The 11,755-nt window shown below is 29.5% G+C and overlaps 3 protein-coding genes across 3 annotated transcripts in view; 2 read left to right on the forward strand and 1 right to left on the reverse strand.

Annotated features, from left to right (window-relative positions):
• Positions 1 to 568, forward strand: part of LOC102606060 (tyramine N-feruloyltransferase 4/11-like) — a 2,428-nt gene extending 1,860 nt beyond the window's left edge. The window contains exon 2 of the mRNA XM_006365019.2: positions 62 to 568. Coding sequence (XP_006365081.1) covers positions 62 to 429 — 368 coding nt within the window. The 3' untranslated portion in view covers positions 430 to 568. The remainder of the gene's footprint in view (positions 1 to 61) is intronic.
• Positions 569 to 2,399: 1,831 nt separating this feature from the next.
• On the reverse strand, positions 2,400 to 6,247 carry LOC102579080 (uncharacterized). Its single transcript, XM_015304284.1, has 6 exons — positions 6,195 to 6,247; positions 5,645 to 5,820; positions 5,028 to 5,313; positions 4,849 to 4,894; positions 2,590 to 2,735; positions 2,400 to 2,492 (listed from the first exon to the last, which is right to left on the reverse strand). Exons 2-6 carry the CDS (start codon positions 5,711 to 5,713, stop codon positions 2,404 to 2,406), a joined length of 636 nt encoding a protein of 211 aa, XP_015159770.1. The 5' UTR covers positions 5,714 to 5,820; positions 6,195 to 6,247; the 3' UTR covers positions 2,400 to 2,403.
• A 3,606-nt stretch (positions 6,248 to 9,853) lies between these two features.
• LOC107058491 (uncharacterized) lies at positions 9,854 to 10,411 on the forward strand. The gene has a single exon (XM_015304278.1). The coding sequence runs from the start codon at positions 9,854 to 9,856 to the stop codon at positions 10,409 to 10,411; it is 558 nt and encodes a 185-aa protein (XP_015159764.1).
• The last annotated feature ends 1,344 nt before the right edge of the window (positions 10,412 to 11,755 follow it).

The following is an 11,755-nucleotide window of genomic DNA, read 5'->3' on the forward strand; positions in this document are numbered from 1 at the left end:
GAAGGGTTCAAGCCTGTCCTTACAACGTTTGACCTTAAATTCCCTGTGGTGGAAGGACAAGTTGAGGAGTTCCGATCAAAATATGATGATAAGAGTGATGCTTACATTGCAGGATATGCTTTCTTTTACGCTAATTATTCATGTTTCTATGACAAGCCAGGATTCTATTTTGAGAGTCTCTACTTCAGAGAGAGTTATAGAAAGTTGGGAATGGGGAAATTGTTGTTTGGGACAGTTGCATCCATTGCTGCCAACAATGGGTTCGTATCGGTAGAGGGAATAATCGCAGTTTGGAATAAGAAGTCATATGATTTTTACATAAATATGGGAGTTGAAATTTTTGATGAGTTTAGGTATGGCAAGTTGCATGGTGAAAATCTTCAAAAGTATGCTGATAACAAGGGGGAAATTAAGGAAGCGAACTGTTAGTTTTTTTTTTCTTTCCCTTTTTAGTGCTTTGTTGTGCAATTTATCAATTTCTATTTGTAATTTTGTAAAAGCAGAAAGCTTATTACATTTGTATTTGAAAATTTTAAATTGGTAATTATCACATTAAACCTTCAATTTACATGATTTTCTTCTTCTTCTTCTTAATATATTATAAAAAAAATTACATCTTTCTATATTTGAAGGTAAGTTAAAAAATTACTCTCGACCAGGAAAAGAATAAGAGCACAAAATTAAAGGAGAGACTCTCCTTGTGTAGTAATATAATGTACACAAAATGACTAACTATATACAAATATACGAATCAAAGATGAAGTGTTTCTTTTTCACTGAAATTCTGATATTTTGGGGATCCAACTTCATAAAAGGAGGAACGATGAGTATTGAGTAAAGAGAAAGCTAGGAATTTTATTTTGAACAAGATATTTTGAGAATTAGAAAAACTATCAAGGATAAAATAGTAAAATATTTTGATCAAATGAAAAGTGTTTATATATTGCAAAGCCATAAATTAGAAATTAACAACTTTTGACTTTTAACTTAGAGATATTTTGATATTGTAGCATTTATCAAACATATAAATAAACTAAAAAATATACTTAATATCAATTTAATTAGCTTATAAATTTAACTAAACATCTTATGTAATTTACTCTTTTGTTGTGGTAGCAACCACTATTAAAGTTTGCATTAGATTTGGTAATGAAGGAGAGTCCCCTTCCCAATCAATTTCTTTTACAAGTCAAAGGAGAGACTCTTCCCATATTGTCTAGTTTTTCTTCTTTTTAAATCAAATTAAAAGGTTAGGCATGACCCCTACCTTATATATTAAATATAGGAAAAATTGTATGAAATAGTAAATTATTAATTCAAATTAAATGTTATAGTCATAGTTTCTTTTATTTGTAATTCGCAGCAAATATTCCATATTTTTTGCTATCCCATTTGTATACCAAATATACAAATAGACTCATTCGGTATACATGTGTTGTAAAAAATTGATTGCAGGACCCATTTGTATAACGAAATATACAAATAGACCCATTCGGTATACATATGTGTCGTATATATGTACTAATTTTGTTTATATACAATTACTATGTTTTAGTTTGTATACTGAAATATACAAATACAGATTTTTTATGTATATGTATACCGAAATATACAGATTAATAGCCATAGAAAACATAAAATTTGTTATGGAGCGCAAATTATACAAACTATAGTTATAACATACAAATATAATTTTTTATGTTTGCTAAACCTAAAATTTACTCTTAAATACATTAGGACATAACAAAATACATATGAGCAAGAGGAATAATAATATATACTATAAGATATTCCAATGATACATTACATTAAAGTTCACTTTGGGCCAGGATGAAATCAAATGCAAGTCAATAAGTGCATCACGTCTTAAATTAATAAGATATTAGACATATATTTCCTCTTGTGGGATGCATCACTATCTTTTAAACAGAAAAAAAAAATCTAGAGAGTTTTTTCTAAATCCTACGGAAGTATATTATATACATAATATTATGTTCAAACTTTTACTTGTGATTCTTTTATAATATTTTGATAAAAAAATGTTAAAAATTAATGAAACCATATTGGTACAAAAGAAAATTGATATGATGAGATAATTTCACAAAATTTAATTTTTATCATAATACATAATAAAATAATCAAAATATTAATACGATATGATTTTTTTTTTAAAAAAACAACTGATTGAGTCGTATCATGCACTCCTACTAGGATTGTCGTTGTCTTAAACCATTCAACAAATTTGCATGATTGACTTAGTTTTCATTTACAGAAACACTTATTTCCCAATAAATTCATGAAAACATTTATTTAAGATAAAAATATTTTTTCTGTAAAACATGTTCCTTTTCAGTGTGAATATATATGGATTCTTATAATAAATCGTCATACAGCAGAAAGCTGTCACGGAGAATAATTTTTCTCCCAATACAGCAGAAATGGATGTTGTGGCCGAAGCAGTGCCATCAATAAGATCAATTTCAAAGATGCGCCTGAAACCATGGAAAGTTTAATATTTGTGTATAATATATGCTATATTTTTCACAAAGTATAATTTACAAAACAAAAAGATAGTATTGAGGCACTAATGTTGTCTTCCGATTACATTTTGGGTATTCAAAATCCTTTTATCCTTTGTGCGCTTCCTCTGTTTGCAGCATGAGCATTCACGCACACAAAACTCTTGCAGCTCATTTGATATTGACATTTCTTTCCTCAACATAGAAGAGTTCCATCTGTCGGAAAAATAAAAATCACATATATAATACATACATATTGTATACATCAGTAATCACATACATTAAATGTCTCGAATTACTGTTGAATAAATTTAAGTTATTTCTTTGGTTTAGCCAAAGCTAGACAACCCGAGTCATGCACAAAATTATGGGTCACTCAAATACCTCCCAAAAAATGAAACTCACAAGTACAATAAGAGAATCGAAAATATATTTAAAAATATGAAGATATCATTAAGTCAAAATCAATAGAACTTGAAGTTAAAACTCATACATCTTTCATAAGTAAATTCAAAAAACCTAAATCAACCAGCAAGACCTTGTTAAGTAAAATTAATCTATACACCAAAAATTAATAAGCATACTCTCAAATGATCAGCTCAAAGTATGTCTTAGAGAAGCCGGTGACGAAATTTCTGCCATAGGGATAACTTGTTTCCCTACAGCTGTCACCACCATGAGAAGGGTATATGAGTTGGTTGAGGTTTTTGCTGACGCAGGACTTAAAGACATCATTTTGTTTCCTTTTACCCTATTGTTGCACAAAATAATGTATTCAGTAGGTTGTTTAAATGCAAATTAAAGTTAGAGAATAATGATGAAATGTCAGTAATGACGAAAGAAGAGTTCATGCACAGAGTAATTTCAAGTCATTTAGAGATAATGGATAAAAGTAAGCCCAATTGACAATTTTCAGAAGCATGTAGTCCTTTTGAGATTCATTGGAGCTCCTTTCTGAATCTTGATGTTTCATTAATGCAAGGTGAAGCTGAACAACAACTCCTATTACTGCAAGAATTGGCTCTCGAATGGATTTATGAGAAAGCAACATCTAATGGAACTTTTCTCTTACTGTAAGCTACCATTCTCAAATTCCAATCATTTGTTTACTTTGTCCTTAGCAATGATGAGTTTAGGAGATCTATGTTGCCGGTTTCTTGATCATTTTTCTTCGTTAGAACAGGTTAGAGCCTCACATTGGTCGGGAAATGGAGTGATAGTCTCTTTTAATAATTCTCATTGTGAGCTAGCGTTTAAGGTTGGGTTAGGCCCCAGAGTCATATTTTCACGTGATATTAGAGCCAAGGTTCATCCTTGTTTCAGACTCATATTATATTGTTGAATTGAACTTAGTCTACAATGACAATCTTGTGTAATACATAGCTTGTACAATGTTATGTTATTTTCCAAATTACATTGATAAAAAGTTTAATGCGTTCGTACCTTGATAAGTAGATATTCCTATACTCCTTTCAAGGATTACAATAAGATCTGCATCTTTTTCCATTCGAGCCTCAATTTCATTTCCTTCTATTTCTCCAAAATCCTCCCATTGACAATGACCAAGCAACAACTTTAAAAAAAATATTACTTAAACCACCACAGTGAGTATGTGTTATGATGATCCGATCTATGAAGTTCATCGTAGTACTCTAAAAGAAACATATGAACTCGAAATTCTAAATCTCACAACTTAGCAATTTATATTCAGAAAAGAAAAAAGGACAAAAACAATTACTAATAGTTGAAATCCCTTTTTTCTTTTCCTCTTTTGGATCTAATTGTTCGAAATCCTTAGAGATGCAATTTTTATCAAAGCAAACAACTAAAGTCCAATAAAAACTACTTTCAGAAATATATTTATCACCATTTATCTATAAAAACTCCAAAAAGGTACAAAGCTTTCTCTAATTGTGGGCCTGTGGCTATTTACTTTGATTCAGATTTCAGAATAACTAAAAGACCATGAAAATAAAACTCAAACAGAGAAGAAAAGTCAAAACTTGAAGCACAAAACAAACCCGCAATCTAGTTATAAAATCAACTTTCAGTAATATATTTATCATCACTTACTACAGAAACTCAAAAAAGGAATAAGGCTTTCCCTAATTGTTGCTATTTACTTCCATTCAGGTTTCAGAATAACTAAAAGAACAATAAAACAAAACTCAAAAAGAGAAGAAAGTCCGAAATTGAAGCACAAAACAAACCCCACAATCTAGTATTTCCATATCTTTTGTCAATTAAGAAAAACAACCTCAAGAAACAAAGAAAATACAGAACCCCATTTCCACAATTGACAACACAATATTTAAATGTTAACACTTACTGATTGTCACCAATGGTAATTTCTCGACACCTATTATTACCACGACCTGCAAATTTTAGAGGACCACAACGAAGAACGATTGTCAATATATTTGCTTATAATACATAAGGAAATGTTATAAGTGTGTATCAGTAAACATGTATATTTCAGCATGGTAATAGCTAGTAGGAACAATATACCAATTTCAGTCGTAGAATCAACAGTCATATGAGCAATGCGGTCAAAGGTTGTGACATTCATTTTGGTCGGTGGCAGAAGTGGGTTCTCAAGCTCATCAGATGGTTTGACATGTTGAATTACCGTTTCTTTGTCAAGAACCCAATAAAATGTATGTATTGGCTTACTGTACGAAGTTAAAGAAACTTTAACTCTTGTCGTAGAGATGAGATAGGTATCCAAGAGTTTAAGCTTGTCTTCATATTGTTCAATTTCATCAGTATACATAACTGCCCTAATGTGGTGCTCCTGAAAGTAAAAGTTATAGAAAATTGAGATTATACTACTCAAGAATGAAAGTAAAGTTTAACTTTCTAAACAGTCACTTCTTCAAACACATCAGATGTGTGCAAAGAATAAATGTGACTGAACGTAAGCACTTATCAATCCTTTGTTTGAAAGACATAAAACAAAATTGCACTAATTTCAGTAGAAAAATTGAGAAAAAATAGCACTCAAATAACAAACCAGCACACGATTAGGCTATCAACATGGGTAAAAATAAAAGAACAATAATTCATCAGCTAATGACCTACAATTTATAAGTCAAATACATAGTAGTGAATATTTTTAAACTTACCTCTTCATCTTCCAAAATCAGATTTTGAAATCTAAATTTCTTATAAGGACTTTCTCGCGGGAGACTCATGTCCACAATTTGAACTTTGCAAATCCAATCTTGTTGTCTATTGCTATTTGGCCGATGTTTAATCTTAGTTCCATGTTTGTACCAAATATCTAACCTAGCAGTAGTATCTGCAGGATAGGTGTTACAAACCGTTAAAGTTCTTTCTTTTTTTGTGGTTGCATGAACAGTGTCGATTTAGTAGATAAAAAACAATATGGATATTTCAAACCAAATTAGGAACATGCAAGAACATAATTACCCATTAACATACTGAAAAAATAGAAAATGTAATAAATACCACCTAATTTTGCCTGCTCACTAACAAAATCGGAAGGTAAAGTAAGAATAAATAACTCTGATTTTACTCCTGCCTAGTAAAAAATCCGAAGGTGTAGTAAAAAATAGGAACTCACATTCTGATTTTATCGTTTGATCGCAAACAAAATCCATAGGAAAAGTTGAAAAATGCGAAGAGGAAAAACAACAAAAGGAGAAAAAATACCTGAGAAGAGAGGAATAGCAAAACAACAAAAACTTTTCTTCAAGGGAGCAGAATGAATTTGTATGGTATAAATAAATATAATACAAAAAAAACACGTAGTAATAGATAGTCTAGTATATAAAAGTACAGTTGTCTTCTTAGAATGTAATGAGGTTTTGATAGCCAATGAAATTGGGCCAAAAAGGGGAAAAACTTACTATTACATTTTGAACAGCCTTTGGTACAATTGTTTAATAGTATATTCAGTCCAATTTGAACAGCCTTTGGTACAACTGTTTAGTGCTGTGTTGGTACAGCCAAACTGTCCTTTCTATAATAAGGGTAAAATATATATATATATATATATGTTAGGACATAACAAAATACATATATGAGCAAGAGGAATAATACTATAAGATATTCCAATGATACATTATATTAAAGTTTTCACTTTGGGCCAGGATGAAATCAAATACAAGTCAAAAAGTGCATCACTATCTTTTAAACAGAAAAAAATATATAGAGTTTTTTCTAAAATCCTATGGAAGTATAATAGGAGAAGAAAAAGTGACACATATCATCACCACAAAATTCAGATTTTTAAATCATCTAAATTAATTATATATAATATGTAATTTGTTTAAATAGTAAATTTTATTTTATTTTAAAAAAAAATACTTTAAACAAAATAAAACCAAAATAAAATTTACTTTAAAAAAACTTTAAACATGAAACCAAAATAAAATTTACTATTTAAACAAATTACATATTATCTATAATTGTATGCATCACTTTTCCTAAAATCGTGTCACTTATTTCTCGGAAAATTCATGATAAAGTTTATTTAAGACGAAAATATTTTTTCTCTGAAAACATGTTCTTTTTCAGTGTGAATATATATGGATTCTTATAATAAATCGTCATTATTGAGTTTTCATATATCTTGGTCAATGTCGACGGATTTCATTTGACTTTAATTTCAAGCCACATATATGTAATCCATATGATTATTATCAATATTGCTGAAATTTTCAACATTTAATTTTTGAAATTTTCTCAGTTCCTTAGTAGTTGTTAACAGTTGTACGATAAGAAGTTGAAAAATAACATTTTTATGATATTTTGCATGGTCCTATGCACCCACTTGTTTCTTCTCTATATTTCTTCTTTGTTGAAAATTCATGAATTAATTATGAAATTAAACTATAAACGTCTGAATGTTAAGAATTGTTTCTCAAATTTAATATTTTATTAAATTTTCAATATGCGTAAACTGTGAAATTTGAATTGAGTAAATTATTTTTAAAGTTTTACTTGTCAAAATTTTAAACTCCAACAATACTATATATAAACCGGGGTTGTTCCGTCCAATTTCTTTTTTATTATTATTAAGGAATATTTCTTTTGTCTCAATTTATATAACGTAATTTGATTGAATACTGAGTATACGGAGTAAAGGGAAAACTTTAAAATGTTTCAAAATGTATCTATATATAATAGGAGAAGAAAAAGTGGCACATGTCATCACCACAAAAATCAGATTTTTAAATCATCTAAATTAATTATATATAATATGTAATTTGTTTAAATAGTAAATTTTATTTTATTTTTTTAAAAAAAACTTTAAAAGCAGTTTTTACAATTAAATGAGATACGATTTTAAAACAATTTTAAAATTTAACATGAAGAAACTGTAAATCTGAATTTAAGTGAAACAAAAAAAAAATTAAAATATTAAAAAAAATTAACGTTTCTATCTATATACAATTATTCTTTAGCTTTCCGTTTTTAAAAAATCAATTAACTAAATATTATTAATCTGATTTTTTTTAAAAATAAAATAAAAAGACACATGTCAGCAACTACTAAATTATATAAGGATTTTCTAAAAAATATATATAAAAAAAATTTTAGAAGAAAAAAAATTTAATATGAAAATTCGAAATGCTTACATTTGAAATTCAACAAATTTGAAAAAAAAGTGAGAAAGAAAGAAGAAAACTAACTAAATTGTCCCATTTCTTCACTAATAATTACAGTTTCAACATTGCACACAAAAATTCGAACAATTTTAAAATTTAAAAAATAATTTTAAAATATTTTAAATATTTATCTAATATTAACCCAAAATAAAAAATAAAAAAGAGTAACCAACTAAATAATTCCATGTTTTTTTGTAAGAATTATTATTAATTATTATTAATTATTTCTTACTTATGGCCCAAGTTTACTTGTAATCCAAGTAATACCATAAATAATATTTAATAAAGAATAGATCTCGTCCGTACATTGGTTACTTGATGAACGTACCAGATTAAGTCATAACCTCTATAAATTGGTCCTCCCTCCACCCATTTAGGGTTATCACATATTCTCTACAATAATTCTATCGTTGACGATTATGGTAACATAAAGTTAGGACAAGAAGGTAGAAATCAATTTACGACTAACGCTTCCGCTTCTCTCTGTGATGATGCCTTCCGCATCAGGTATGTGCCCCTAACAATCTCTATGTAAGATTATCGTGTTCAAGATCCTGAAAGTATTTAATTTTACATGTGGCATCAGAGCGTGGATTGTTTACGGATAATCTTACATATATATGAAAATAATTATCATGTAACGGAATTAAAAATTGACACGACAATGTCAACATTACCGTCTCTCAAGCTTTTGTACGTGGAAAAATACTACTAGTTTATAATTGAGATTGGAATTGCAACTACTAAAAAATGTTGCTCATAATATAGTCGTTAACTTTGGAGTTGTTCTAATTAACTGAGAAGAACATGGGCACTCTAAACAAATCATGGGCATGATGCCACGCCACCATATGATGATTACATATACTATTTTACTTCTACCTGCTAATAAAAATAATAATCTAATGAGTGGTAGAAATTCCGATTTTTGTGTTTGACTATTAAAGGTGTTTGGACTCTTAAGTTAATTAAGTTTTGTTAGCAATGTTTAATTTGCACAAATTTTAAAATCTTAATTTTCTCATAATGTAATAATTATATTTGTTTTTAGATTGTGCAATAAATTAAAGTGATCGTTATACTAAGCAATAAATAATATGTGTATTTAGTGCAAAATAGTTTGTTAGTCACCAAAGTGGCCAAACTAAATAAATTAACGTCTACACATATAATATTTATGATCACTTGATGCATTTATTATGTTTCTATAGTTTGTTAGTCACCAAAGTGGCCAAACTAAAATGTTTAAAATTATTCACATGCACAAAAATTTATGAGATTATGTATGCATTTGTATTCATATAGCTTGTTAGTCACCAAAGTGGTCAAGCTAGTATGGTTAAGAAAAATATGCATTCATAAAACTGTCATTTATCTATGAAGGTTAATTAAATGCCTATATATTGAAAAATAAATAGATAAATTGACTTTCACTATCGCTAGAACTTAAGAATTTACCCAAAGGTAAATCAATCATTCTACGAATAGTGAAAATTTTGAGGTAAATTAATCTTTTTAGTCATACATATATTGTATATCCAAAGATGTCGTATATGTTTGATTAAAAATATTCAATTACCTATTAAAGATAAAATTGACATTTAAATTATGATAATGTGTCGTAGTATCTACCCAAAGGAGAATTACGATATATTTTTATCGCTTTACTGAATTTACATTATTTTCTGATTTGTGAGCATGTATATCTATTTTGCAGTTATTCCTCTTCATTCACATGCTTCGTCTGTTACTGTGTTCAATGGATTGAACTTCTCTGAATGGCATGAACAAGTACAGTTCCACTTAGGTGTAATGGATCTTGACTTGGCTCTGCTGAATGACAAACCTACTGCCATTACTGATAAGAGCAGTGATGATAATAAGTCTTTTCATAAATCATGGGAATGCTCTAACAGATTAAGTCTTATGTTCATGCGAATGACTGTTGCTAACAACATTAAGAGTACTATTCCACAAACAGAAAGAGCCAGGGAATACCTGAAGTTTGTGGAAGAACGTTTTCGTTCTGCTGATAAGTCTCTCGCTGGTACACTAATGGCTGAACTCACAACCATGAAGTTTGATGGATCGCGTAGTATGCAAAATCATATCATCGAGATGACTAACATTGCATCAAGACTTAGGACCTTGGGGATGAAAGTGGATGACACCTTCTTAGTTCAGTTCATTCTGAACTCATTGCCTCTTGAGTATGGACCATTCCAAATTAACTATAACACTATTAAGGATAAGTAAGATGTTAGTGAATTGTCCAATATGCTTACTCAAGAGGAGTCAAGACTTAAGAAACAAGGAGGTCATTTCATTAACCTTATAGGTCAAATGAGCTGGTAAAAGACTTAAAGTGAAGGCCAACAAGTTTAAGAAAAAGAAAACACATGCTAAAGTTCCACAGGATGCTCATAAGGAACTCAAGGCGGATGCGTGTCGTTTCTGTAAAAAAGAAGGACACTATTAGAAAGATAGTCTGAAACGTAAAGCTTGGTTTGAAAAGAAAGGTACATTTAGTGCTTTTGTATGTTTCGAATCAAATTTAGTAGAAGTTCCTAATAATACTTGGTGGCTTGATTCTGGTGCAACTACTCATGTATCCACTATGTTGCAGGGATTCACTACGATCCAAACTACAAATCCAAATAAGGATTTCGTGTTCATGGAAAATCGCATGAAGGCTCAAATTGAAGGCATAGGGACTTATCGATTGATCTTGGAGACTGGACATCACCTTGATCTATTACAGACTCTTTATCTTCCTTCAGTTTCTAGGAATTTGATTTCCCTTTCAAGACTTGATGTTTCTGGATTTGATTTTTAAGTTTGGACATGGATGTTTCAATTTATATAAGAATACTATTTTTTATGGTTCTGGTGTTCTTATTGATGGTTTATATAGATTGAAACTCGATAATAATTTTTCTGAATCCCTGCTTACTATTCATCAAAATATTGGAATTAAACGTAGTTCACTAAATGAAAGTTCTGCTTATTTGTGGCATAAACGTTTGGGTCATGTATCCAAAGAACGATTAAAAAGATTAGTAAAGAATGAAATTCTTCCGAATTTGAATTTTGAGAATGAGATTCTTCTGAATCAGAATGTTATTGATCTTGACATATGTTTGTATTGCATTAATGGAAAGCAAACCAAGTATACTAAGAAATGTGCCACAAAGAGAACTCAACTTCTTGAAATTATACACACTGATATTTGCGGACCTTTTGATGTTCCATCTTTAGGTGGAGAAAAATATTTTATCACCTTTATCGATGTTTTTTCACGTTATGAATTAATCTATTTGTTGAAAGAAAAATCTCAAGCAGCGGACGCTCTCAAAGTGTACGTTAATGATGTTGAAAGACAATTAGATAGAAAAGTGAAAATCATTAGGTCAGATAGAGGTGGTGAATATTATGGAAAGTATAACGAATCCGCACAATGTCCAAATTCATTTGCAAAATTCCTTGAGAATGGTGAAGTTAGTGGGAGTGTTGAATGATAAAGTGTGGAAATTAATGAGGTAAGGGTAATTATTTCATCACCCATGAATGTACCTACTTCCGCACCAATCACAAATGTTG

Source organism: Solanum tuberosum, unplaced genomic scaffold (genome assembly GCF_000226075.1).
Source record: "Solanum tuberosum cultivar DM 1-3 516 R44 unplaced genomic scaffold, SolTub_3.0 scf00530, whole genome shotgun sequence".
Taxonomy (NCBI): Eukaryota; Viridiplantae; Streptophyta; class Magnoliopsida; order Solanales; family Solanaceae; genus Solanum; species Solanum tuberosum.